Consider the following 27,480-nt stretch of genomic DNA (forward strand, 5'->3'; position numbering starts at 1 on the left):
TGATAAATTGTTTAGATTTATATTGAATTAAATATCTGAAAGTGTCTTTTGCTTTGAGCTTCATTTCCCAATAATGATGGATCATAGCTCTGAAGGGCATTTTCCATGTGTGATGTAACAAACGTTCATTCCTTTTCTATGGGTTTAAAAAAAAATGCTCTTAACAGGAACGCACCAGGATGCGCTTCACATGCTACATAAGGGTCACTGTATAATGCTGAAATGTCACTTGATTAATAACACCCATCAGCTTTTGGGAAGCAGGCTGTAATTCCAAGATTTGCACAAACAATCTTTTTTCAACAATCTACTTTGGCTTATGATACTTTTGGGGGAAACCGCCCAGAACAGCTTTTAGCGGGTCTATTCGGGATTGTTTTAGAGGAGCTACAAAACTAAATTTTTCACCATAATTAGTCACATGTAGAGGTCATAGTGAAGACGGAATTGACAAATTTGATTGAAATAAATTAACATTTTTGCGTTTTCATATTTGTGATAAACCAGGCATAGACAATATTACACTCATATAATCACACATTTTAATGAATGAAAACGGAGGTTCAGTAAACATTTTGGTGGTGCAGTTAGTCAATGTAACTATAAATCCTGATGTAATACAGAACGTAACATCTGAAGACAAACAGTAAAATTTCTTGTATGTTCCAAATGGAACAGAGAATGGATCTTTGACAATAAATGTTCATGAGTGATGACTGTTGTGAATCAGGTACAAATTGGCTGAGACCATGACATCTTCAGAAAAAGCCTGGAGACCTTTTCTAATGGTGTATCAGCAATGCAACAATCACATCTTAAGTGGCGATAAGAACTTTGTAGCTTAAGGTACTGGGCAAAAAAGTTCAGTGCTTAAGCACTACAATGATTGAATGTTGGGGCCAATTATTTGAATTGTAAGAGCCATGCCCCCCATCCCAATGACTTAACTCAGTGACTCAAAATTAGCAAATTCATAAAAGACAATTCAGCTTTATATCTGGAAAGGAATTCAAATAAATAATTTCAAAATCACAGATATTTCAAAGGAATGTAATGACAACATTTAACAACTCATGTAAGACAACATTTTAAATATTAAAAAACCTTCCAAAACAATTGACTGGCTCCTATTAAAATAAGGCTAATAATTATCTATGCATTTGGCCAGTTACAAAACACTGTAGCCTGTAGAAGCGAGTGAATTAAATGACCGAATAAAACACCAAGTCACGCTGCTGTTTGATAGTAAAATCCTGGAAACACAAATGTATTCTTTAACATATAAAAATACTATACCAAAATGAAATACAAATATATATTAGAATCTGTTAAGCATTTCTGTATAAAGTGAAGGTCTAGGGGGTTAGGAAAATGAAATCAATGAAAAAACAAACACGCACCAAAAATATGAAATCCAAACTGCACTGTTTTTGACTTATTCAACAATTCTAGAAGGATGCACGTCAATTTGCAAACCTTTCGTTAATGCAGTAATTTTCAGAGGTAATGCTATTGTAGGTATTGACAAGACAACTTCATATTCTGGGTTCTTACAGCGTGAAAATGTCAATGGAAGGGAAATCTTGTACTTCTAAGAGGCGTATACAGTGTTGTGATCATAACCCATAGATATAGTTTACCCCTAATAAAGTTTCAACACTGAAAATAGCAGTGGTGTGTGTTTGTGTTTTGATAAGGGCCATTCTATTTTCTGTGCAACAGTGCTAATATAAACCACAATCCAGACATGACAATGAGCACGCATCTTAGCAAATTATTGTTTGATGAGATCTGTCTACCACTTGGATTTCAGCTCTCTATTACATACTATAAAGTTCTCTATTTGAGGTAATGGAATGCTAAACACCAGATGGAATAGATCAGTGACAATCAAATAAAAGAATCCTTTTGTTTGACTTTATTTGAACTATCTATATCTACTGAAAGTCTAAATATCATAAAGAACCTCCCTTTATGGGGTATTTCTGACCCCAAACAGTTCATAAATGATGCCATATTTGCAGTGGAACTGGAGCAGTGATACATGCAGAGGTCCCTTATAACCCCCATAACACTCTGCTTTTAGTCTTAATTAGATTTTTAATAAATATCTGGTAAGACAGCATGTCATTCCATGCTTCTTGCTTTACTGGTTTTACATGTTCTGACAGTGACAGTATTCTTCCACATATATATCACATTTTTCTGGCATGGTGGAAACATTGATGTTTCTTTCATCACCATCCGCCTTATCTGCACAAATAGACCTGCACCGCAGAGAGGGCAAAAAGACCATCATTTTCCTCTAATAGTTCATTACTGTCCTTAAAAGGCTAAAACTAGCCAGAGGCCATCTTCCTCACCTTCCTGTCAGCAGAGTGGATGTTATTTTATCTTTCTGAGACCATATGAATGGAAAAAATTGGTTAAAATGTCAGGCTATTATTGGAAGTATGGGGTTGGGGGTGTCTCTGCAAACCAAATGAAAGATATTTATGATTTATTTCTGTTGACTCTCTTATTTGTGATGGCTCTTTCTGCAGTTCTGTCAGACTGTTATGGGGTAGTGATGCTAGTGTTTGTGTTCTACATGCACCCCACACAGCCACACTTGATGGTCTTTTCAACCTCCTCACTGAAGGACGTTCCATCACTACACTCAAACGTGTATTTCCTGCGTTTCATCCTTTGGCTAGCGCAGCATGAGCCCGTGTCGCAGGCACCGCTGCACTCCACCCATGACACCATGCGTGTGGTTTGACAGATGGCATAGCCACGTTGCACCTGGTAGAAGTCCCTCACTGGCTCCCCATGGCACTCGGACTCTGAAATAGAATAACAGAATCAAATGTAAAGGCATCTTCACAGTATTTTTCTGAACTAATTAAAAGTAAAATGAGTGAGCTATTTAGCATGAATTTCCATTTCGGCATTTGAGAGACGCTGTTATTCAAAGCGAAAAAGTGCATTCAAGCTTTTATCAGAGTGTTTCCTGGGTATATTGAACCCATGACCGTTGTGTCACCAGCAGCATGCTCTACAACTTGAGCTACAGGAACACCATTTCCTCACTGGTTTATGCTGGTTGCTGCTGGTTTTGGTGGAAGTCTGTCTGGTGGATGAGCCGAACCATCGGTCAACCAGCATGGTCTTTCTGCTAAAATACTTTCTAGTTAAGAAGAGGGGTGGGGATACCAGCATCCAAAACAACATATGTTAGTCTTTAGAGTTGAGGTACTCGTGTTGACACTCAGTCTCGAGTCCGGTCTCGAATCCAACTTCTAATGGTCTTGGACTTGTCACGGACTCTTTTACTTGGACTTGAGGTTTTAGGACTCTTAAAATCAATGGCATTTTAGACATTGAAAAAACCCAAAAAGAATCTCCTTCTGCACGCAGCTGTAGCACACCCTAATGTCATAGCCAGAGTTTGTTTTACCATGTTGGGCACAAACACACATACACATACACATTTTTAAAAATAAATCTGAGTTTTGGATTTATGAGTAAAATCAGGTCTGAGTTAACATTACTTGAAGATGCTTGGATGTTTTCATCTAAAAAATAAATTCCACACAGTCAAACCTCAAATGTGAATTTTGAAGCCATCTTTTAGCAACATAATAATAATAATTTGTTTTATTTATCAAGCGCATTTCCCACAGCTCAAGGTTGCTTTACAATTGAATGAAAACCAAACAACTAAAAGAAACATAACAGAGTGACAACTTTGAAAAGAGCTATAATGAGCTAATTGCAAAAGTAAATAGAAAAATAAACAAGAGGAAGGGAAAAGACACTGTGAAAATAGATTTGTTTTTAATTGGGGGTTGAAATTAAAATGGAGGGAATGCTACGGATATTCAAAGGGAGTGAGTACCATAGTTTCGGTGCAATGGCACGAAAGGAGCTGCCACCCAGGAAAGAAATACGGAATCTACTGTAGGGACAGCAAGAAGATGAATATCGAAGAACTGAGAGTGTGCACAGGTGTGTAAGGCCATAAAGGCATTTAAACATTAGAGAAAGGATCTTGGGTATTTCAAGAAGATGCAAGAAGAGACAGGCCACGGATGTAAATCACACAGAATGGGAGAAATGTGGGCAGATCGTTTGGTGTGGGTTACTACTCTTGCTGCAGAATTTTAAACATACTGTAATCTGGCAGTGATTTTAGCGGGTAAGCCAATCAAGAAAAAATTGTAATAATCAAGACAAGATGATATAAATGCATCTTCACTGTCTTTCTGGCTTAACAGTGGATGGAGTTATGAATGTGAAATGACACAGTCTTAACATTTTAAGCTCACATAAGGGAACTGTTAAGGATTGGTCAAGAATGACACCTAGATTACAAATGGTTTGAGAGGGTTTAAAATGAACATAACACTATGGCACATTACCTCAATTTTGTCCATGTTTAATTTGAGACAATTTGAGTGCAACCAGATCTTGATATAATTTATACAGGCATTAAGAGAAAAGTTTCCAGTATTTTGACATTATACACTCACCTAAAGGATTATTAGGAACATCTGTTCAATTTCTCATTAATGCAATTATCTAATCAACCAATCACATGGCAGTTGCTTCAATGCATTTAGGGGTGTGGTCCTGGTCAAGACAATCTCCTGAACTCCAAACTGAATGTCAGAATGGGAAAGAAAGGTGATTTAAGCAATTTTGAGCATGGCATGATTGTTGGTGCCAGACGGGCCGGTCTGAGTATTTCACAATCTGCTCAGTTACTGGGATTTTCACGCACAACCATTTCTAGGGTTTACAAAGAATGGTGTGAAAAGGGAAAAACATCCAGTATGCGGCAGTCCTGTGGGCGAAAATGCCTTGTTGATGCTAGAGGTCAGAGGAGAATGGGCCGACTGATTCAAGCTGATAGAAGAGCAACTTTGCCTGAAATAACCACTCGTTACAACCGAGGTATGCAGCAAAGCATTTGTGAAGCCACAACACGCACAACCTTGAGGCGGATGGACTACAACAGCAGAAGACCCCACCGGGTACCACTCATCTCCACTACAAATAGGAAAAAGAGGCTACAATTTGCAAGAGCTCACCAAAATTGGACAGTTGAAGACTGGAAAAATGTTGCCTGGTCTGATGAGTCTCGATTTCTGTTGAGACATTCAGATGGTAGAGTCAGAATTTGGCATAAACAGAATGAGAACATGGATCCATCATGCCTTGTTACCACTGTGCAGGCTGGTGGTGGTGGTGTAATGGTGTGGGGGTTGTTTTCTTGGCACACTTTAGGCCCCTTAGTGCCAACTGGGCATCGTTTAAATGCCTCGGCCTACCTGAGCATTGTTTCTGACCATGTCCATCGCTTTATGGCCACCATGTACCCATCCTCTGATGGCTACTTCCAGCAGGATAATGCACCATGTCACAAAGCTCGAATCATTTCAAATTGGTTTCTTGAACATGACAATGAGTTTACTGTACTAAAATGGCCCCCACAGTCACCAGATCTCAACCCAATAGAGCATCTTTGGGATGTGGTGGAACGGGAGCTTCGTGCCCTGGATGTGCATCCCACAAATCTCCATCAAATGCAAGATGCTATCCTATCAATATGGGCCAACATTTCTAAAGAATGCTTTCAGCACCTTGTTGAATCAATGCCACGTAGAATTAAGGCAGTTCTGAAGGCGAAAGGGGGTCAAACACAGTATTAGTATGGTGTTCCTAATAATCCTTTAGGTGAGTGTAGATTATAAATGCTTGACATTTTGACAATCTTTTTCAGAAGGATCCAAGCCATGCTTCTTAATAATAGAGGTGACAGCAGCAGTTCCCTGTCTGTCACTCAGTCGATGTTGTGTCGCTGAGTTGACACTAGGAGTCGCTCCTGCGGAGCACGGCCATCTCTGATTTTGAGAAAAGGCCAATGAGAATTGCCGTGTGGAATTTGCATGCCACTCCCCTGGACATACGGGTATAAAAGGAGTGACGCTGCAAATACACATCAGATATCTTTTTCGGAGCCGAGAGAGCAGTCATAGAGCTGAATTCCTCTGCTGTTCCAGTCATCTCTGCAAGCTGTTGGCTTTACAGCGCTTTCCAGCGGTCCTCCCCTCGCATACTACGTTGTGCTGAGCATACACCCTGAGGCTTCAGCAGCTGATAAAAAAGTTACAGAGTGAATAACTTCGTTTATACATACATTTATACTCTCCTATACATATATATATATATATATATATATATATATATATATATATAAAAAAAAATCATTAAAAGAGTGGCACAAATGGTGAAGCGTCTGTTTCAAGATAGCCGCGAGTGTCGGGTTGGAGTGGAATCCTCCCATCTCGACCCTCACATCTCGACGATTGGTTCCTGGGGCCGGTGCGCCGCTTATGGCCATGCTCCGCCCCCGTTCCTTTCTTGCCAGAGGTGCATGAGGAGCTTATGCGCTCGTGGCGCGCGCCTTTCACTGCCCGCACAAGGTACTTAGAGAACTACATGAGGGTAGTCCTGACCCGGGTCTAATGCAGGAGCTGCGTTCGGCGTCCGACTTAACGAAGGTCACGGCGCGGGCCACCTATGGCTCAACCTGGTCAAGTCGCGAGAGGCTGACAAGGTAAGTTTCCTTGATGCCCCCATCTCCCAGGTTGGGCTGTTTGGCGACACTGTTGGAGACTTCTCCCGGCAGTTCACAACGGTAAGGAGGCAGACGGAGGCTATACAGCACATCCTGCCCAGGCGGAGCTACAGGCCCCGCACCCCGTCTGCTCATCGACCAGCGCGTCCCCCTGCGGTACCAACACCAGCCCTGCCACAGCCCGCCCCTCAGGGCCAGCCCCGGGGCGGAGCTACCCGTAGGACGCCGACGCCCCCCGCCTCACGGCCGGCCGCCAAGAACCCTAAGAAGGCTTCGAAGCGCCCCTGAGACGGGCAGCCCTGGGACTCAGGGAACTGCACTTCGGGAGCTGGTAAGCAGACCACTCCCTCCCCGCCGGGGCGGGTGGAGAATCCTTATTTCCTTTTGAAATTTATTTCACCGCACGCCCAACGGGCTGCGGTACCCACATTTTCAAAAAAGAGCAGATTCCTCAGCCCCCGGGCTCCACTTCCGGTCTCCCCGGCCGTCATTATCACGACTGCCGGCCACCGGTTCTCTTTGGCAGGTACAGCACCCTGGAACCGGGTCTTCCGCTTCCACGCGTCCAGCCGTGGCACAACCCCGCCCCCGAGCCGACGGTCTCCGCGGGCCACGAGGACCAAATTCTTCCTCCCCCGTCCCAGGCTGTTCCGGGAGCGGTCACAAGGAGCCAGGTAAGTGCCTCGATGTCCCTAGACTCAGCACCCCGGGCTCCGCCCCATCGCGAGGCCCCGCCTGCCGGTACGTCCGACGCTATAGTCCCCTTGGTCCCTCTCGCTCGGAGTTTGGGGCCGTGGCTCACGCTTCCCAACCCGTCGCATTGGTTGATCAGGACATTCCGACTCGGCTATGCAATTCAGTTCACCAGGCGCCCGCCCAGGTTCAACGGCGTCCGCCCCACCACAGTGAGAGGCGAGAACGCCGCTGCCTTGCGTGCGGAAATCGCCTCCCTTCTACAGAAGGGCGCGATAGAGCCTGTCCCTCCAGCCGAGATGAAGAAGGGGTTTTACAGCCCCTACTTCATCGTACCCAAAAAGGGCGGCGGGTTGCGGCCAATCCTCGACCTGCGAGTTCTGAACCGGGCTCTGCACAGACTCCCATTCAAGATGCTTACACAGACGCATTCTAGCGAGCATCCGGCATCTGGATTGGTTTGCTGCGGTAGACCTGAAGGAGGCGTACTTTCATGTCTCGATCCTTCCTCGGCACAGACCCTTTCTCCGGTTTGCCTTCGAGGGTCAGGCATATGTTACGGTTCGCGTATTGTGTTTTCCTCTACTTGTGATGACGTCATGACTCTGTGTTTCTTTTTGTGTGTCTGAGTTTACTGATGGGTCTGCACCTGTGTATCATTATACACCTGCACCTCGTTGGAGTCGTTTCTGATCCACTATAATAAGGACGCTGAAGCGGAGTATGGCAGAGGAGAGAGAACCAGCAAACAAGCCTTTTTTTTAGTTTTTTCGTTTCTTTTATTTAAATTACTTTTTGGTCGTCATGTTAATATTTGTTACCGTCATCTTATTTGAAGTTCGTTATTTCTCTTTATTTGTGATACGTGCTTTTTGAGTTCTTGGATGTTTGTGAGTAATAAATGTCATCGCAGCGTACTCGAGTCTCACGTGTCCTTCTTTATGTTGTGAAACCCTTACGTAGCCACTTTTAACAAAAGGGTTCGTAAAATAAATTGGGGGCTTGTCCGGGATTTCGGATTACTTTAATTTTGTTTGATGAGCAGGTAAAGATAGTGGTGCTGGGCGATCTCCGGGTAGGTAGAGTAAACCAGGGGGGCCGTGCTTTGTGCCGGTTCTCACTACGGTTTACTATTTATTGTTTTCTTTATTATTTTAGTTTGTTGTGTTTGGAGGTACTCCGGGGGAGAGGCTTGCCTCTCAACTGGTACCCTCTGAAGACTAGAGAGGTTTTAGTTAGTTTCGGTTAGGCAGGTTTAGGTCCGGAGTCGTTCGGAGCCTACTAATTTATTATGTTTGTGTTTTTGCTCATCAATTTATTATGGCGACGTTTCATTTGGGGCAGTTTATAAGTCAACCTAGCGTTGCAGTTTTAGAAACATGTAGAAAGGACGATTTGTTCCTTATTGCTCGACACTTTGAAATACCTGTTTCTAAAACGTGGCTTAAGAAAGACGTGAAAGCTTGTTTGTTAACTGGTTTAATTAATGTTGGGGTGTTGTCTTCGTTGGTGGATGTTCCAGAAGCAGTTGCAGCTGGTATGGATGAGGAACAACTCCCACTGCATTCTTCGACCTCACTGTGTTCTCTCGCTGGCAATCCAGTTACGCCGGGTGCCGGTTGTGGGGCGAAGGTAGGACCTCAACCTTTTTCTTTGCCTAAATTTGAGCCTTTATCCCTCTCTTCCGAAGAATCACCTGTACATCAGGGAGGTTTGCGGTTAAAAGTACGGTTAGCTCGCTTGCAACTTGAGACGCAAGATAGAGCTCAAGCACGAAAGGATGAGTTGGAGCATCAGCTTGAATTGCACCGTATGCGGAGATGAAAGTTAAAATGCGCCAGTTAGAGTTACCGTCTGTTTGAGATGATTCAAAAAGATCTAAAAAATTGGCATTTGAAGATAGACCTAGTTCGGAGGTTGAAGCTGCTGCATTAGTGTCAAATATTCCTGTGATACCTACAGTTAACTCTCTACCTGTGGTAATGGATTCTCTTGATCATTCAACTTCATTTAATGTAGCGACAAACATTGTAATTGTTCCACCGTTTCGGGAGAAAGAGGTTGAAGCTTATTTTCAGGCATTTGAAAGAATAGCATCTGCTTTGAGGTGGCCAACAGAGGTTTGGTCATTAATGTTACAATGTAAGTTAACAGGGAAAGCGCAAGTTTGTGCATCTCTTCCGTTAGAGGAAAGTGTTCAATATGAGACAGTAAAAAATGTGATTCTCCGTGCTTATGAGTTAGTACCTGAACATTACCAGCAACGTTTTCGCTCAACAAAAAAATCTGCTTCTCAGACATATGTCGAATTTGCCCGTGAGAAGGGTATACTTTTTGATCGATGGACAAAGGCGTGTAAAGTCGCAGACTTCCAATCTTTATGTGAACTCTTGCTTATTGAGGAGTTTAAAAATTGTGTTCCTGAGCGTACTGCTTATATTTAAACGAACAAAAGGTTACTACTGTGCAGCAAGCGGCTGTCTTAGCAGACGAGTATGCACTCATTCATAAACCTGTGTTTTTAAAGCGTGCGAGTGATTCAGGTTACATTCCGCAAAGAGAGAATGAAATAAATTTTTCTGACTCTAAAGTCAGGCCTGGTCCATCCAGTCCAAAAATGCGTAAAGAGTGTGGCTATTGTCACAAGGTTGGACACGTCATTGCTGAGTGTCGAATTTTAAAATGAAACCATGAACGTCAGGATTTTTCAGGTCAACCTCGCGGTTCAGTTTTGGTGAAAACTGTGTCTCCACAGACCATGATTTCAGTAGCTCCTGATGAGTGTTTTCAGCCTTTCGTGTTCGACGGTTATGTTTCATTGACAGGTCGTGTTGAGGACCAGAAGGCTGTGAAGATTTTACGTGATACGGGAGGATCTCAGTCTTTTATACTGTCTGACACTTTGCCTTTCTGTGCAGGCTCCGAATGTGATACTAGCACTATCGTGCAGGGTATAGAAATGGGTTTCATCACTGTACCTCTTCATCGCGTCTGGGTGACGTCTGAATTAGTTTCTGGATGTTTTAATGTAGCGGCTCGTTCTTCCCTACCTGTGAAAGGTATTAATTTTATTATGGGAAATGATCTGGCTGGAGGGAAAGTAATGCCAGTTGTACATGTTACTAATATGCCAGTTACTGATCAACAACCAGATGTACTCGCCCAACATTTTCCAAATGTTTTTGCTTCTAGTGCAGTTACGACGCGCGCTCAGGTGAAAAGTCTCGCTAAAGAAAATGAAGTGAATTTAGGTGAGTCTATTTTTTCAGAGATGTTTGAGAAAAATGTCTTGACAGAGCATATGGATGTTAATTCGATCCAAGAATCTGTTTGTCCTGATCCTGACGTATTTTTGCCTATTTTGCGCGATGTTCTTACTGCGGCGCAGAAAAGTGATCATACATTAGAAAAATGTTGTTTAAGTGCTGACAGTAAAGGGTCACCTTCGTACAATCATCAGTTCTATTGGAACAACACTGTGTTGATGCGTAGCTGGAATGTTCCTTTATCAAATGATGAAAATTTGGATGACTGGAACGTGGTTCATCAGATTGTGGTGCCCTCGAAATTTCGACAGCATATTTTAAGCTTGGCACATGATCATCCTTGGTCTGGGCATCTTGGTATAAATAAAACTTACCATCGGGTGCTCAAGCATTTCTTCTGGCCTGGGTTGAAAGCTGATGTATCTCGGTATTGTAAGTCTTGTCATACGTGTCAAGTGGTGGGAAAGCCCAATCAGATTGTGCCACCTGTTCCACTCCACCCTATTCCGGCTGTAGGAGATCCGTTTGAACGCGTCTTGGTAGATTGCGTTGGGCGGTTGCCACAAACTAAATCTGGTTCGCAGTATATTTTAACAATTATGTGTGCGGTCACACGGTTTCCAGAACCAATTCTGTTACGGAATATAACTGCCAAAATCGTCACTAAAGCTCTAATAAAGTTCTTCACAACATTCGGATTGCCGAGAACTGTTCAAACAGATCAAGGTACTAATTTCTTGTCTAAAATATTCCGAAATGTGTTGAAAGGTTTGAGTGTGTCACGTCACATCCAGTGCTTACCATCCTGAATCGCAGGGGGCACTGGAGAGGTGGCACCAGACGTTGAAATCCAGTTTGCGGAAATATTGCCTGGAGGCAGGGAATGAGTGGGATGAGGGAGTCCCTTTGGTTTTATTTGCATTGCGTGAAGCGCGACAAGAGTCACTTGGGTTTAGTCCGTTGGAATTGTTTTTTGGACATAATGTACGGGGACTTTTAAAAGTACTAAAAGATGAGTTTCTCTCTACTGGTACATCTGAGAAACATAATGTGCTTTATTTCGTTTTATCGTACGAACGTTTGCGAAATGCTTGTGCTGTTGCAAAAGAAGCTCTTTCTCTTTCGCAGGGAAAAATGAAGCGTTGTTTTGACAAACGCGCGGTTGTGCGTAATTTTACGCCTGGCGAAAAAGTTTTAGTGTTGCTTCCTTTGCCCAGTTCTGCTTTAGCTGCGCGATTTGCTGGTCCGTATGTAATTAAGATCAAGCTGAGTGATACTGATTATATAATCAATACACCAGAAAGACGACGGAAGACACGTTTGTGTCATGTAAATATGCTGAAGCAATATGTAGCTCGAATTGAGAAGACTGATGAGGTGAATGGGTTGTCCCAGAGTGAGGCACAGTCGGTGTGAAATGTAGAACGAGTATCTTTGCTGTCCAGTACCATGGGTGCTGAAGATGTAGATGATGGATTGAAAATGTCCACGGAGATGTTCAGTGGTGGTCATCTAAAGAATTCAGAGATTTTAAGAGTTTTACTATCTCGTTTGTCCTATTTATCTAGCGAACAGCGTCAGGATGTGATTGATTTAGTAGAAGATTATCCTAACTTGTTTAGTGATGTTCCGATTGGTACCTCTGTCATCCAGCATGATATCGAGGTGGGTAATGTAGTTCCAATAAAACAGCATGCGTATCGTTGTCCAGTGGGTAAACGGAGATCATGAAATGTGAAGTGAACTATCTGGTTCAACATGGTTTTGCCAAAAGAGTAATAGCCCGTGGAGTTCACCCTGCATTTTAGTACCTAAAGTTGACGGTTCCTTCCGCTTTTGTACTGATTTTCGCAAGGTGAATTCTGTTACTGTGCCGGATGCATTTCCGTTGCCTCGAGTAGAGGATTGTATTGACAATCTTGGCACTGCTCGGTACATTACGAAATTAGATCTTTTAAAAGGCTATTGGCAGGTGCCATTAACTGAACGTGCTTCTGAGGTCTCCGCATTTGTGAATCCCGATTCTTTCTTTCAATATACGCGTATGGCGTTCGGTCTTCTAAACGCGCCTGCTACCTTTCAAAGGTTAATGTCTGCAGTTTTAGGTGATGTTCCGAACTGTAATATTTATCTTGATAATGTCGTTATTTTTTCTTCTACGTGGACAGATCACATCTCTACTTTGCACAATGTTTTTAGCCAATTAGCCGTCGCCTCTTTAACTTTAAATCTGACTAAATGCGATTTTGCGAAAGCCTCCGTTACATACTTGGGGAAACTGGTTGGAAACGTTCAAGTACGTCCGGTTGATACAAAAGTGACTGCTATTCTTGCATACCCTGTGCCCACTACTAGGAGAGAGTTGCGACGATTTTTAGGCATGGCTGGCTATTACAGGTGTTTTTGTAAAAATTTCTCGACTGTAATTGCTCCTTTAACGAAGATGTGTAGCTCTAAAGTTGTTTTTACTTGGACTGTGGAATGTCAAAGTGCATTTTTGTGTGCAAAGTCTCTCCTTTGCAGTGCTCCGGTGTTGTCTGCTCCTGACCTGGCTCGTCCGTTCAAGCTCGAGGTAGACGCCAGCGCGATCGGAGTTGGAGCTGTCCTGCTTCAGAGTGGTGCTGATGGCATATCCCATCCAGTCTCTTATTTCTCAGCTAAATTTAATTGTCATCAGTTGAATTATTCTACTATCGAAAAAGAGACTCTAGCTATGTTGCTTGCTTTGCAGCACTTCGATGTGTATGTTGGATACAGCTCTACTCCCGTCATCGTCTACACGGACCATAATCCCTTGGTTTTTTAAATAGAATGTACAATCATGACCAACGGTTGATGCGCTGAAGCTAATGGCTCAATGTTATAACCTTGAGATCCACCACAAGAAAGGAACTGACAACGTCGTGGCAGATGCCCTTTCTCGGGGCTAGGTAAATGTATAATTTAATTTATATGTAGCCTATGTGTAATGTTACTTTTATTATGGTGTTCTTGTTTGCTTCTACTGGTCGCTTCGTCCAGAACCTGTCTAAAAAGAAGACTGGTTCTTTCTTTAAGTGGGGAAGTGTTACGGTTTGCGTCTTGTGTTCTCCTCTACTTGTGATGACGTCATGACTCTGTGTTTCTTTTTGTGTGTCTGAGTTTACTGATGGGTCTGCACCTGTGTATCATTATACACCTGCGCCTCGTTGGAGTCGTTTCTGATCCACTATAATAAGGACGCTGAAGCGGAGTATGGCAGAGGAGAGAGAACCAGCAAACAAGCCTTTTTTTTTAGTTTTTTCGTTTCTTTTATTTAAATTACTTTTTGGTCGTCATGTTAATATTTGTTACCGTCATCTTATTTGAAGTTCGTTATTTCTCTTTATTTGTGATACGTGTTTTTTGAGTTCTTGGATGTTTGTGAGTAATAAATGTCATCACAGCGTACTCGAGTCTCACGTGTCCTTCTTTATGTTGTGAAATCTTACGTAGCCACTTTTAACAAAAGGGTTCGTAACACATATCAGTACAAAGTCCTCCCCTTCGGCCTGTCCCTGTCCCCTCGCGCCTTCACGAAGGTCGCAGAGGCAGCCCTTGCCCCACTGAGGGAAGCGGGCGTCCGCATCCTCAACTATCTCGACGACTGGCTAATCTTAGCTCACTCGCGAGACATGTTGTGTGCTCACAGGGACTTGGAGCAAGCTCGTCCCGGTTCAGAGCATCTCTTTTCTCGGTATGGAGTTGGACTCGGTCTCAATGTTGGCGCGTCTCACCAGCGAGCGCGCACAGTCAGTGCTGAGCTGTCTGCGTACGTTCAGACAGAACACGTTGGTCCCACTGAAATCCTTTCAGAGGCTCCTGGGGCATATGGCATCATCAGCCATGGTTACACCGCTTGGTTTGATGCATATGAGACCACTCCAGCACTGGCTGCAGACACGAGTCGAGAGACGAGCATGGCGCCACGGCACACACCGCGTCCTTGTCATGCAGACAAGTCGTACCACAAGTCGTATATATATATATATATATAGACAATGGAGCGGGAGGTTGGCCGGAGAATCGGGGGAGCGGGAGCGGTATTGCACTTGCTCTATTGCACCGTTGTCATGAAAAGAGAGCTGAGCCGGAAGGCAAAGCTCTTTATCTACCGGTCAGTTTTAGTTCCTACCCTCACCTATGGTCATGAAGGCTGGGTCATGACCGAAAGATCTAGGTCGCGAGTACAAGCGGCCAAAATGGGTTTCCTCAGAAAGGTGGCGGGCTTCTCCCTTAGAGATAGGGTGAGGAGCTCAGTCATCCGTGAGGAGCTAGGAGCTGCTGCTCCTTCGTATCGAAAGGAGCCAGTTGAAGTGGTTTGGGCATCTGGTAAAGATGCCCCCTGGGTGCCTCCCTAGTGAGGTGTTTCAGGCAAGTCCAGCTGGGAGGAGGCCTCGGGGAAGACCCAGGACTAGGTGGAGAGATTACATCTCCACACTGGCCTGGGAACGCCTCGGGGTCCCCCAGTCAGAGCTGGTTAATGTGGCTCAGGATAGGGAAGTTTGGGGCCCCCTGCTGGAGCTGCTGCTCCCGTTAGCCGACTTCGGATAAGTGGTTGAAGATGGATGAATGGTTTGCGCATACGTGCCTTCCAAGGACTTCTGAGAACAGACCGCGAAATTGCAATGCTACTGCCCGGATTAGGCAAAACTGAATGGAATCAAGACAGTTTTGCCTCATTCACCAAAAAATCCAAAGCACAAGAACTCTTGGAGTTGGAAGGGAATATTAAAAGTGCCAAGGGAGAGTTGAAGTGCCGAATGTCGTCTGATGGCCTCAGAGAATTGACCCAATTGAAATACAGATATAAAACTATTTTGTCACGCAAGGTGGAGTTTTGGCTACTCAGGGCAAGACAGTCACATTTGAGTTGGGGGACAAAGCAGGGAAGCTTTTGGCTAGATATATTAAGCGGAGAAAGTATTTTTCTACCATTTTCTACCTACAGGCAAGGCTCCAGGGCCAGATGGCTTTGCCGCTGAATTTTATAGATCTTATGCTACAGAACTGGCTCCACTTTTGCTAGAAGTTTATACAGAATCATTAAAGAATGGAAAGCTTCCACCAACCATGACGCAAGCCTGGATCAGTCAGATTCTTAATATGAACAAAGGTCCAAGCGATCCAAGCATAGCAAAGTCCTTCATTTGGAATGGTAAGCATCCCAGATTACATTTCAATAAGTTACATAGATCGGTTGACAAAAGTGGGCTAGGTCTACCCAAGATTTTGTTTTATTATTATGCATTCAGTCTCAGACATTTGGCTCACTGGTCAAAAAAATAAATAAATAAATAAAAAAAACTAGTTTAAAATATTCATGTAATGGCTCAGGGTTGAGTTTACAGTTAAAATTTTAATTCAGATTCACATTTGGACTTGGCTTGTTTTGGACTCGGTCTTGAGTCCGACTCTGCACTCTTTGGACACTCTTTGGTTAAAGACTCTGACTCAACTAATGTGGACTCTTTTCAACAGGGTGTTGAGAGCAGCTCGCCTGTGGCAAAGGCTTTTCAATTTGCTTTCTTACCCTTGTCACATAACTCTCCACTGTAGTCGACCTCACAATGACAATAGGCATTTTCTGAATCAGATATCTGACAGTGACCATGTTTGCATTGGAGCTTTCTGCATGGGTTGAAGAGTTCTTCCTGTTGGTTGCACAGGGCACCATGAAAACCCTCCTGACATTCGCAGTGGTACGACTGCATATCCATTGGAATACACTTTCCGTGGACACACCTGTGGAAAAATAACAGTTACTCTATGGTATCATATTAATCAAAGAGGTAGGGGAGATACATAATATTACAAGTCGATACTGAACAAATCAGTTAGCCTACTCACTTGCTGCCCAGGCAGGGGTTTGCAGCTGGCTGGTCACAGTGTTGCCCACTCCATCCAGGCTGGCAGTGGCAAATGGGGCCGGTTGGGCCATTGGGTTGGCAGATGCCATGTAGGCAATATATCTTTCGGCAGGGCTCACACCCGGGCACCACACCGGGTTTCATCTGGGTTTTGGTAAAGTCTTGTAGCTCATTATTAATGTAAAGATTCTGAATACAGCCATGGAAGCTGGAGCCGTTTTGGATCTGCCAGACACGAGGGGCTGTGGGGTGGACATCGACCGGCATACCTGGTTCAGAGAAAAAATATCAGAGCAGGGTTGGGAAGAGGCCAGTGGCAAAAAAACAGGATGACTATAGCATGCAAAGTTAAAACTTCATTAACAAATTTAATTCAGATGCTATTCATACTAATCCATGTATGCTGCTTGTAATTCATTTGATGACAAAAAGATTGAGTAATGTGGGACACATTTTTTTTTAAGAATAATAATATAAACAAAATTTGGGAACCAACATTGATGCAAAATCTGCACTACAGAACACTGGTTCTACTTTATGGAGGCTAAAACAAGTGAATTAAAGTACATGTAAATATTTTGAATATGGAAATTTAACACTGGGTATAGTAATTCCAACAACCATAGCATGAGAAACTGGGCCAGGTGGGTTCATGGCGGACCAAAATTGTGTTAATAAAAGTCATATCTGAGTTAATTGTACCCTCATTGTTCAGAATGTTTGTGCTCCTCTGGGATTTAGCTCATGCATTAATCTAACTGTCAGCCAGTAAAAACTTTTTACTGTATCTTGGTTATGCAATGTGTATTCCAATCAGTGGTTGCACTACAAATAAACATTATTCATCATTCAGCTGTATATGAAGAGATACAGATTTCCTCTCCAAATATACATCAGGTATGCTCATGGTTATCATAAGGATATTGTTTTTGGTTTGGATTTGTACATGCATAAATAACCGAATTAAGGGAGAAAACAAACCAGGCTCCAGATATCTATTGTGTTCCCTTACCCCCCACATATAGTGGAGCTTCCCCCCTCAAGGGTTGCGCTTGGCCAAAGCTGTCCATGGTTGTTGGTATGCCACCATCTATGGAAAGGTTCACCATCTGGTCTAAGGTCACCAGTTCTACTGTGTGGAACTGCCCATCATTGATGGTCTCAGTACTGTGTGGGGAACAAACAAAAATAAATGACTATAAAAACACAAATATTTCAGTCCCTGCAAGAACACAAAACACTTAATCTCACCTGTAGATTGCATGACCTGGTTGGCTTCCAGCATCATAGCTGACTTTAACATGACCTTCATGAAGCTCCACAGCAATGTGGTCATTGTCTCCATTGTACAAAAGAATGCCATTGTCTTCTGCGGTGGACACCTGAGGACAGAACCAAAAAAGAAACCCTCATCAGAACAAACCTGCATTCACCCTTTAATGTTAACAGGACCGGGATACTTTTATTACAAGAGTAGTTTGCACAATCATGATAGGCCAAGGTGAACCCATAAAATTTAATGAAGCATTCTTCTTGTATGCTTGATCCTATTCACTCCAAACTATTGAAAGAGGTACTCCTCTGTGTGTTTAGGGCAGGCCCCTAGAATGTTCAATCAGGTATTTATTAAACCTCTTATAAAGAATCCTCATGTCTAATAATGTCCTAAATACTCAAATACTTGTCTTCTGATAGGTCCAAGAATAGTTAAATACACTAGAGGATGGATTAAAACATTTTCTGACATGGCTTTGGAGTAGCCTTTTCTAGCATTTTTCTTACATGGCTTTGCCTTCCTAGCAACATTCAGGGCTCAGAACACACTCTTTGTTTTTCTTTGTCTGGAGTAGTATGTTTAGCCAGACATATTCTTAAATCCCCATTGGCTGTTTTAATCTCGGCACACTAGTTATGGAAACTGGGAGCTATGTATAAATACAATTGAACAATAATAACAATTTAAATAAATTATTTGGGCTTTAGTGAATACCTGTAGAGTGATGTTGGCCTGAGGCCAGTTCTTCAGGTCACTGAGGAGCAGGTATGAATCTCTGTCCACAAAATTGACACTGACCAACTTTTCACAACGTGGCCCACCAAATCCTGCCAGGCACTGACACAGTGGATGGCCACCCCGCTCCACACAAGGTGCACTGTTCTGACAGTCAGCCAGGTCACAAGTAGACAGCGGAGTAGATGGCACTTCACAAAGCTTTCCACTACACACAGAATATTCAAGGTAAGGCAAACTTTGATCATATCAAATTATTATTATTAATAAATGTTTTGGTCATGCATGTTCCTTTGCTGAAGTGTTTGCCTTTATGAGAAACTGTAAGAAATTGGTATTTGTTAATGACCAAAATTTGAGGCAAGGCAACGTCACAAATTGCATTGCAAATTGTTATGAAACTTTCCTTCCATACAGCTTGAATCACAGTTGTAGATAAAGGCAGACTCACTGACTGTCAAGTAACATAGATGAGAATCTATGAAGAAGCCCCAAAAGTGGATGTAGGAAGAAATTCTGGACAGCTTAAAGAGAGAGAGAATGCCAGCTGGAAACGTGCCGTAGATCCAACAGCAGTGCTTCTATAGAGGTGAGTGAAACAGTAGTGAACTCAGCTTGCTGCTGCACAACTGTTTGGCTCCGAAGAATTATTCTGACTGACAGCCAGCCCCGTCTGAGGCAGATGCACAGATGGCCAACATGCTTGCCTGGGCTGCCCTGAGTGTGGGCTTGGACTGGAACCCTCCGTCCTCCCCACAGCTTTCGTGGCTACCTCGGTTCCGGGCACTACTCGCAGCCATCGACCTCGCTCTCAGAGCCACGAAGGTTACAGCGCAGGCACCCTCGTGGTCCAGCAGCGCCACCTCTGTCTGAACATGGTCGAGATGCGTGCAGTTGACAAATCATGGTTTCTCAACGCCCCTGTCTCCCAGCTCTGCCTCTTTGGCGACACCGTTGACGACTTCACCCAGCAGTTCTCGGCGGTGAAAAAGCAGACTGAGACAATTTCTCACATAATGCTGCGGCGCCGCCCAGCCGTGCCACGCCTGCTCGCGGAGGACGTCCCCCTGCGACCAAACAACAGGCAGCTCCGTCTCAATATGGGCCCAGCTCTCAGCCCTAGCATCGAGCACCTCACAGGCGGACCAGAAAAGCACCGTAGCGCTCCTGAGACGGGCAACCCAGGGAGTCAGATGTTCGCCCCGGAGCTGGTACCAAGACCAAACCGTCCCACGGTGGAGTTCCGGCAGGAGAATCCTTGTTTCCGTTACTTTCATTTGCCACACTGGCTTCGGGCTGCGGTACCCACATTCTCAATAAAATAGCGATTTCCTCACTCCCTGGGTCATACAGCTGGCGTGTGCCGTTCTCACGGCACTCCAGCCCCAAAACTCTACAGTCCCGGCTCCCAGGACGCAGCTCTCTCGCCTCCGGAGCCATTCTGAAGACGCTTCTCCAGGACCTCTTCCTCTGTCTCTAAGCCGCCCCCTGCCGGTTGTGCGGAGCAGGGTAAGTGCTTTGAGTCCTTTATCAGCACCCAAGCCTCGGGACGCTCTTTTGCCTCCCGACGCACTATTACTTGCTCCCACCCGCCACGTAGCCCCACCCGGTGTTTGGATGCTTGGCTTTCGCTGCCCAACCCGTTGCGCTGGCTGGCCAAGACCATCCAACTCAGCTACGCGATTCAGTTCGCTTGGCTCACCTCGTTTCGGCAGCATTCGCTCGAGCCCGCCCCTTCAGCCGAGATGAAGAAGAGTTTCTACAGCCCTTACTTCATTGTACCCAAGAAAAGTGGCAGGTTACGACCAATCTTGTACCTGCGAGTTCTCAACTGGGTATTGCTCTCATTCAAAATGCTCACTCAGAAACAACTTCTTACCTGCGTTCAACAGCTTAATTGGTTTGCGGCGGTAGACCTGAAGGATGCGTACTTCCATGTCTCCATCTTGCCTCGACACCGACCCTTCCTACGGTTCACGTTCAGACCTCTGCTTCCTGCGGAACGGAGTCCCCCTGCAGCAGGTGTCCAGACGTGTCGTGGTCACCACAGATGCCTCTCAACAAGGTTCGGGCACCGTGTACAATGGGCACGCTGCCGCTGGATCCTGGACAGGACCCCGGCTGCATTGGCACATCAACTGCCTAGAGTTGCCTGCTGTATCTCTTGCCCTTCAGAAGGTTTCTACCACTAATTCAGGGCAAGCACGTCTTGATGCGTTCAGACAGCTCTCGTCATATGTCACAACTCGCCCGCCAACTCCTCCTTTGGAGTCAGCCGTAACACCTGCCTGGAGTTCGGTCCAGCACATTCTCACGTTATCCTGAGGCCGCGACCAGGCTAGCAGACATCTGCAGAGCAGCGGGCTGGGCAACACCCAATACCTTCACCAGATTTTACAATCTCAGGGTTGAGTCGGTCTCGTCCCGTGTTTTGTCATGTGTATTATTATTGTGTATTGACCCTGCTAATTCAGAGTCTGGGGGATGGAGCCTTAACTTCTATCAAGAGATAATGGGAGAAAGAATTAAACTTGGTATTGGAGGAAGGAGTGTGGGCTAGGATTCTAAAAAATTTCAAGTCTGCATCTATAGATACAAGGGTGAACCTAATGCAATTCAAGATTTTACATAGATTCTATTAGACCCCCTCTAGATTGTATAGGCTTGGTTGTAAAGATACACCCACCTGCTGGTGATGATCAGAAGCTGGAGACACAACCCATGTTTTTTGGTGGTGTTAAGATCCAAGAATTTTGGTTGAAGGTTCAGAGTTTTATTTGTGATGTATTGGGCACTCAAATTTTATTCTGCCCCAGACTCTGTATTTTGGGCGATCATCAATATGGGGGATAAGCACATAAAAAATTGGGTTCTGACCAGTGATATGATTGGCAGGCAGATTATTGTAAGGGGATGGAAGTCAGATGGAGCGCCATTATTTCTGGAGTGGTGTCCGGAGATGGGGAGGGTGGTAGCTTTCAGGAGGTGTCTGTAGAAGGCTGTGGTATTGGAATTTGTTTGATAGGAAATGGGGCAGTTATTTCGCATTTTTGGGGGACTCTCAGGGAAGGGCTGTGGAGAGAGAAGTATAGTTTAATAATGTATTATATTATATTTTATATATGATTGTTATATTTTCTTTTTGTTTTGTGTGTGTGTGAATATTCTTATATGTGACCACAGGGGTGTTTGTTGAGGGTCAGGGTGGGGTTGGTGATTGGGAAGGGGTAATAGTGGGGTTAAATGTTAATTGTTGATTCAATATTTATATGTTGTGTTTTTCTTTGTTACATATCTACAAATCAATATGAAATGTTTATTGAATTTTTTTTTTTACAGTTGTTTTAGGGTTTGTTGACATCATTGTAACAAAGTTGTAAAATTGGCTATAACTTTACACAGAAAATTATTTAGTGATTTTATCAAACTTAAATCATGTTTATACACATATCCTTTATGTCTTGTGGCTATACTTTTGAAAACGTGAGTATTTTAAAGTTCAAAAATTGGCCCCATTTACTTCCATAATAAGTGTCTCACTTGAACCTAGATTTTTGCTTTTATTTTAAAGAAAAGGAGGGACACGTCAAAATACATTTTTGTGGTAATCAATATTATGCCACAAATGCTGTCGATTGAGCTTAACTTGTATTGAACCAGCAACATTCCTTTAAATGTAGATCGTGGCTCTAGAGGCACCTTTCTCTTTCCATGAGCACTCATCATGATCAGAGTTCCCCGCCTGGAGCCCCTGAAGAAAGCCACCACCCACACTGCCCAGACCAGGAAAAGCGTGCATGTGGCTGACTGCCCCAAGAACAGATTGATTCATATGCTATAACACACTTACTAATGTAATTGATGACACATTGTAATTGTTATAATACACAACACTAGTCACTTAATTATTTGGAAAAAACATGTTATAATTTAAATACAGTCCAGCTGCAAACAAATGAACTCTGCTTGAAAATGTTGTTGTTAAATGAATTGAGTGCAATTGATGATGTGGGGCTTATTCCAAAGATATTATAATGTAAATAAAATGTCAAGAGATAATGTTGTATTTTGGGTAGAACTGACCTGTAGCCCTTTGGGCAAATGCAGGAATATCCATTAACCTTGTCCACACACTCTGCCCCGTTCTGGCACCTATGTTCCTTACAGTCATCGTAGTTCATGCTGCAGTCGTCACCCACATAACCAAGTGCACATATACACCTACATCAGGCACACATTTTTTATCATTATATATTGAATTGGATTGGGACATAAACCAGGTTGGACTCGAACCTGGGTGCCCATGTGCAATCAGCTGGTATATGTCATGAGCAATTGCGCTACAGCTCTGGCGCATCAAGCATACAATTATAAAGAAACTACTGTATGCAATCATTATGGAGCTCATTAAAAAGTTGATCCAGAGTCAAAGATGTGATGTTTTAGTTATTAACTAAAACTAGGTTAAAGGTGATGTAGTTACTTTGGGCCAGTGACTGTGATGAAGCAGGTGGACTGATGTTTGCAGGGACTGCGGCCAGGAGCACACATGTCCTCCATCTCATCACACATCTCCCCTATACACACACACACACACACACACACACACACACAAACAGTGACACAGCACCCGGGTTTAATAGCAATACAAGTTTCTATAAGTGTCTAAGATGAGAGACATATCAAACATCTTTAATAAAAGAGCAAACAAATATGTCCAGGTAGTAGTTCCAGAAGTACCTGTGTAAAAAGTGGTACATAAGCAGGTGTAATTATTGAGGCCATCTATGCAGGTCGCTCCATTCTGACAGACATTATCTTTACACTCGTCAATGTCTGTCTCACACGTGGGACCTTCAAAGCCTGCAGCACACCAACAGCTGACAAAACACACATTTATAGTTTTAAATGGTGATCAAGTCTTATAACTATTACATGGATGAGCCAAAACATTATGACCACCTGCCTAATATGCTGTTGGCCCTCCGCATGCCGCCAAAAAAGCACCGACCCACCGAGGCATGGACTCTACAAGACCCCTGGTGTCCTGTGGTATCTGGCACCAAGATATTAGCAGCAGATCCTTCAAGTCCTGTAAGTTGTGAGGTGGAGCCTGTATTTGTTGGTCCAGCACATCCCAGAGATGCTCAATTGGATTGAGATCTGGGGAATTTGGAGGCCAGGGCAATACCTTGAACTCTTCATCATGTTCCTCAAACCATTCCCAAACAATGTGTGCAGTGTGGCAGGGCACATTATCCTGCTGAAAGAGGCCACTGCCATCAGGGAATACCACTGCCATGAAGGGGTGTACCTGGCCTGCAACGATGTTTAGTTAGGTGGCACATGTCAAATTGACATTCACATGAATGGCAGGCCCAGGGTTTCCCAGCAGAACACTGCCTAAACATCACACGCCCTCCACTGGCTTGTCGTCTTCCCACAGTGCATCCTGGTGCCATCACTTCCCTAGGTAAACGGTGCACACATACACAGCCGTCCATGTGATGTAAAAGAAAACAGGACTTATCAGACCAGGCAACCTTTTTCCACTGCGACAAGGTCCAGTTCAGACGCATGCTTGCCCATTGTAGGGGCTTTCATCGGAGGACAGGAGTCATGAGTGGTCTGCGGCTACGCAGCTCCATGGGCAGCAGGGTGCGATGCATTGTGTGTTGTGACACATTCCTCCAGTGAACATCATTAAAACTGTCTTGTGCCACAGTAGACCTTCTGTCGGTTAAGACCAGATGGAATAGCCTTCGTTGCCCTCGCGCATCAATGAGCCTGTTGCCGGTTTGTGTTTTGTTTTGTGTTTTGTCCCTCCTCTGACAAGGGTCAAATTGTTATTGTCAGAGCATCTCTGAAACCGCAAGGCTTGTGGGGTGCTCCTGGTCATCAGTGGTGAGTACCTACCGAAAGTGGTCAAAGTGGTCAAAGGCCCATTTCTCCTGCATTCAACACACTGACTACGAGAACTGATCAATCGTTTATCATTTGATTTACCTAGACCTTGACATGTGGCCTTGTTAGGAGATGACCACTTCACCTGTGGGTGGTCATAATGTTTTGGCTCATCGGTGGGTAAATCTCACAAAGAAATGTCAAGGTCAACTGCAAAATTTATAGACAGAACATAAGAAATTATATATTGCATAAGGAAAATTAAACCTGTTTTTAGGATAATTAAGATGTTATTCATTGTCAGGGGTGGACTGGCTGTCAGGAGCACCGGGAATTCCAGTGTGCCGCTGGATAATTTGGGCCAGCCGGTTGCTGCGTACTGGCCAGTCCTACAGGCAATAGAATCAGCAGCCCTGGGCTCCAACATGCTCACTAGGACTCCATTACAGATTGCATATTAAAAAAACTTGTTAAAGCCAATATAATGGATTTTATTTTGGAAAACTGAAATTACTTTTATTTTGAAATTACTTAGTTTCTTGGTGCTTTGCCTTATGTGCACAATGATTTGGTACCATGCCTGGTGCACATTTTTTGACAAACAAATAATGATGACAACCAAAGACAACATATTAAATATAAGATGACCTCTGAATAATCCCAAAATGACAAATAACTGTAAGTTACAACAAATACAATAACTTCAGCATATATAAAATCGGCAAACAGTAAAGCTATGAGCATTACACAGTCGTTTGTATAATTTATTCTCTCCTCAGGGAGCAGAAGTGCGGCTTGCTGAATAATGCCCCCGCCTGATAAAAATGCAGACAATAGACCTAACTCATGAAAAAATTATTTTGTAGCTATTTGAGTTTGTTTAAAGGACAGCAGAAACAGCACTTGTCAAAGCATTGGAATTTTTACTTATTCTCAAGAATCAGTAAATGGAGGTATGGAGTGGTGGTGGTGTAGTGGTCTAAGCACATAACTGGTAATCTGGTGATCAGAAGGATGCTGGTTTGAGCTCCACAGCCACCACCATTGTGTCCTTGAGCAAGGCACTTAACTCCAGGTTGCTCCAGGGGGATTGTCCCTGTAATAAGTGCACTGTAAGTCGCTTTGGATAAAAGCGTCTGCCAAATGCATAAATGTAAATGTAAGAACCAGAAACACTGCAGATATAAAGATGAAACAAACTCATATAGAGTGAACATTTGAGCAATTCATCTGCAGAAATCTTTAAGAGGTATGATTTTTTTTTCTACATACATTTATATTTGTTTATATTTATTTATATATATTTGTTTTCATTTATTTATTTAGATAAGCATTTACCCATAGTTATGTGGGTAAATGGTATTGTCATCAGTGTCCTGCTGTGTGACACTTTCTTCATCTAACTATTTTAAACAACATTTTATGATATTGTATATCTATACATATATAATATGTTATTATTATACTTGTTGTTTCCACAAGCTCATATTTACAAAGACAATAGTTTATTTGCACTTGTAGAAAAAAGGCGATTAAGATCTTTAAAATCTTCGGAGAAATGCTGACTTGTCACTGCACCTAAAATGCACACTTTCCCTTAGGAGATTTTAACCTAACATCTGTATATTGGGAAAAAAGTTTCAGACATGTTATTTGTCTGAACTATAAAGTGCTTTCTCTAAAAAAAATCCACATATCACAAAAATGTGATATTAAGCTGTAAAATGAAATCAATGAGGTGGTGTGTTATGGTGTGGTGTATTGCGGGCCGGGTTTGGTGGGCCGCTCTGGGCCAGAAAGCCCAGGGCCACTATTTAGGCCCAGTCCGCCCCTGCGCATTGTGATAATATTTTCATGAAAATCAAGCACATTTTCAAAATGAAATTCAGTACTGTAATAAAAGCTATGAAAGTCCTCCAGTCCTGACACAATGATATAAATAAATAAATAAAATTAAGCACAAATTAATTCAGTACAGCAAATGCTAAACAATTTATATAATGGAGTAGTGTCACAAATCTTATTGTCCTAAAATAAGCAAAAAGTAATTTTTATTTTTGTCTTTTGAATTTGACCCAGACATTTCTTGAGTTAAATTCATCAATATATGAATCAAGTATGTACTGTATGTATGAACTGTCACCTCATGTCTTTAATTTCATATTATTTTGTACTTCAGATGACAAGGAAAATGTAAATTCATTGTATTACTGAACCACACTCACCTATAACCTCCATACTCTTCTCCAGACATGTGACATGTTCCTCCATTCTTACAGGGCTCACTGACACAAGTGTTCAGCACTGTTTCACAGTTCTTGCCCTGCACGTAACAGCAAAGGCATACATGTTTACTGTCCATCTGTCAGTGTTCACACTGATCACATGTGCGTGCGCTCACCTTATAACCCTCTAAACAGCTGCAGCTGTAGCCTTCTGCCTGAAGTGTCTCGCAGGTGCCGTGGTTCAGACAGGGACTAGACATGCACGGGTTACACTTTGCTAGTATGGCAGTGTCCACCTCACCTGCAAACACAAACACAACCCTTAAGCCATCAAGAACATCTCCAGTTCTCCAGAATCTTGGTGGGATGATGCCGAATCAAAGTCCCTCAGATACTCTTTGTCAAAAATACAAGAACAAATATCTTAAAAATGTATTTGTCATTTAACTACCATGCTGATCATTACATGGGGAATGCTTAAAGAAATAGTTTACCCAAGAAATTCAAATTCTGCCATTATTTACTCAACCTCATGTTGTTCATAACACACATGACTTTCTTTAATTCTGCAGAACACGGAGATGCTTTAAAGAATGCTCCGTTTGCTGCAATAGCAGTTGATATTGACTCACTTTAAAGCTGAAAAAAGCCCCAAAAGTGTCATAAATGTTATATTCCAAGTCTCCTGAAAGCATACAATCACTCATGATGTCATGACGTCGGATCACGAGACATGAAGGAACCGAAAGGTGATGCTGACCTGTCGCCATATTTGATTTGTTCTTTGTTTACAGGAGATGATCAATTATTTGCCTTCAGAAGGCTTGGAATATGATGCACGAGTCCCATGGACTACATTAATGACAAC

At 43.2% G+C, this 27,480-nt stretch overlaps 1 protein-coding gene across 2 annotated transcripts in view; it reads right to left on the reverse strand.

The window, feature by feature from the left end:
* Nucleotides 1-942: 942 nt before the first annotated feature.
* LOC127660858 (slit homolog 1 protein-like) overlaps nucleotides 943-27,480 on the reverse strand; it is a 209,817-nt gene continuing 183,279 nt past the window's right edge. For both annotated transcript variants that reach the window (XM_052151304.1, XM_052151303.1), the window contains exons 27-37: nucleotides 26,789-26,913; nucleotides 26,613-26,710; nucleotides 23,224-23,363; nucleotides 22,967-23,060; nucleotides 22,567-22,704; nucleotides 18,463-18,691; nucleotides 17,724-17,854; nucleotides 17,485-17,639; nucleotides 16,453-16,741; nucleotides 16,136-16,347; nucleotides 943-2,825 (exon numbers count right to left, since the gene is read on the reverse strand). In XM_052151304.1, the coding sequence (XP_052007264.1) occupies nucleotides 2,587-2,825; nucleotides 16,136-16,347; nucleotides 16,453-16,741; nucleotides 17,485-17,639; nucleotides 17,724-17,854; nucleotides 18,463-18,691; nucleotides 22,567-22,704; nucleotides 22,967-23,060; nucleotides 23,224-23,363; nucleotides 26,613-26,710; nucleotides 26,789-26,913 (1,850 nt within the window). In that variant the 3' untranslated portion in view covers nucleotides 943-2,586. The remainder of the gene's footprint in view (nucleotides 2,826-16,135; nucleotides 16,348-16,452; nucleotides 16,742-17,484; nucleotides 17,640-17,723; nucleotides 17,855-18,462; nucleotides 18,692-22,566; nucleotides 22,705-22,966; nucleotides 23,061-23,223; nucleotides 23,364-26,612; nucleotides 26,711-26,788; nucleotides 26,914-27,480) is intronic.

This window comes from Xyrauchen texanus, chromosome 20, assembly GCF_025860055.1.
Source record: "Xyrauchen texanus isolate HMW12.3.18 chromosome 20, RBS_HiC_50CHRs, whole genome shotgun sequence".
Lineage (NCBI taxonomy): Eukaryota > Metazoa > Chordata > Actinopteri > Cypriniformes > Catostomidae > Xyrauchen > Xyrauchen texanus.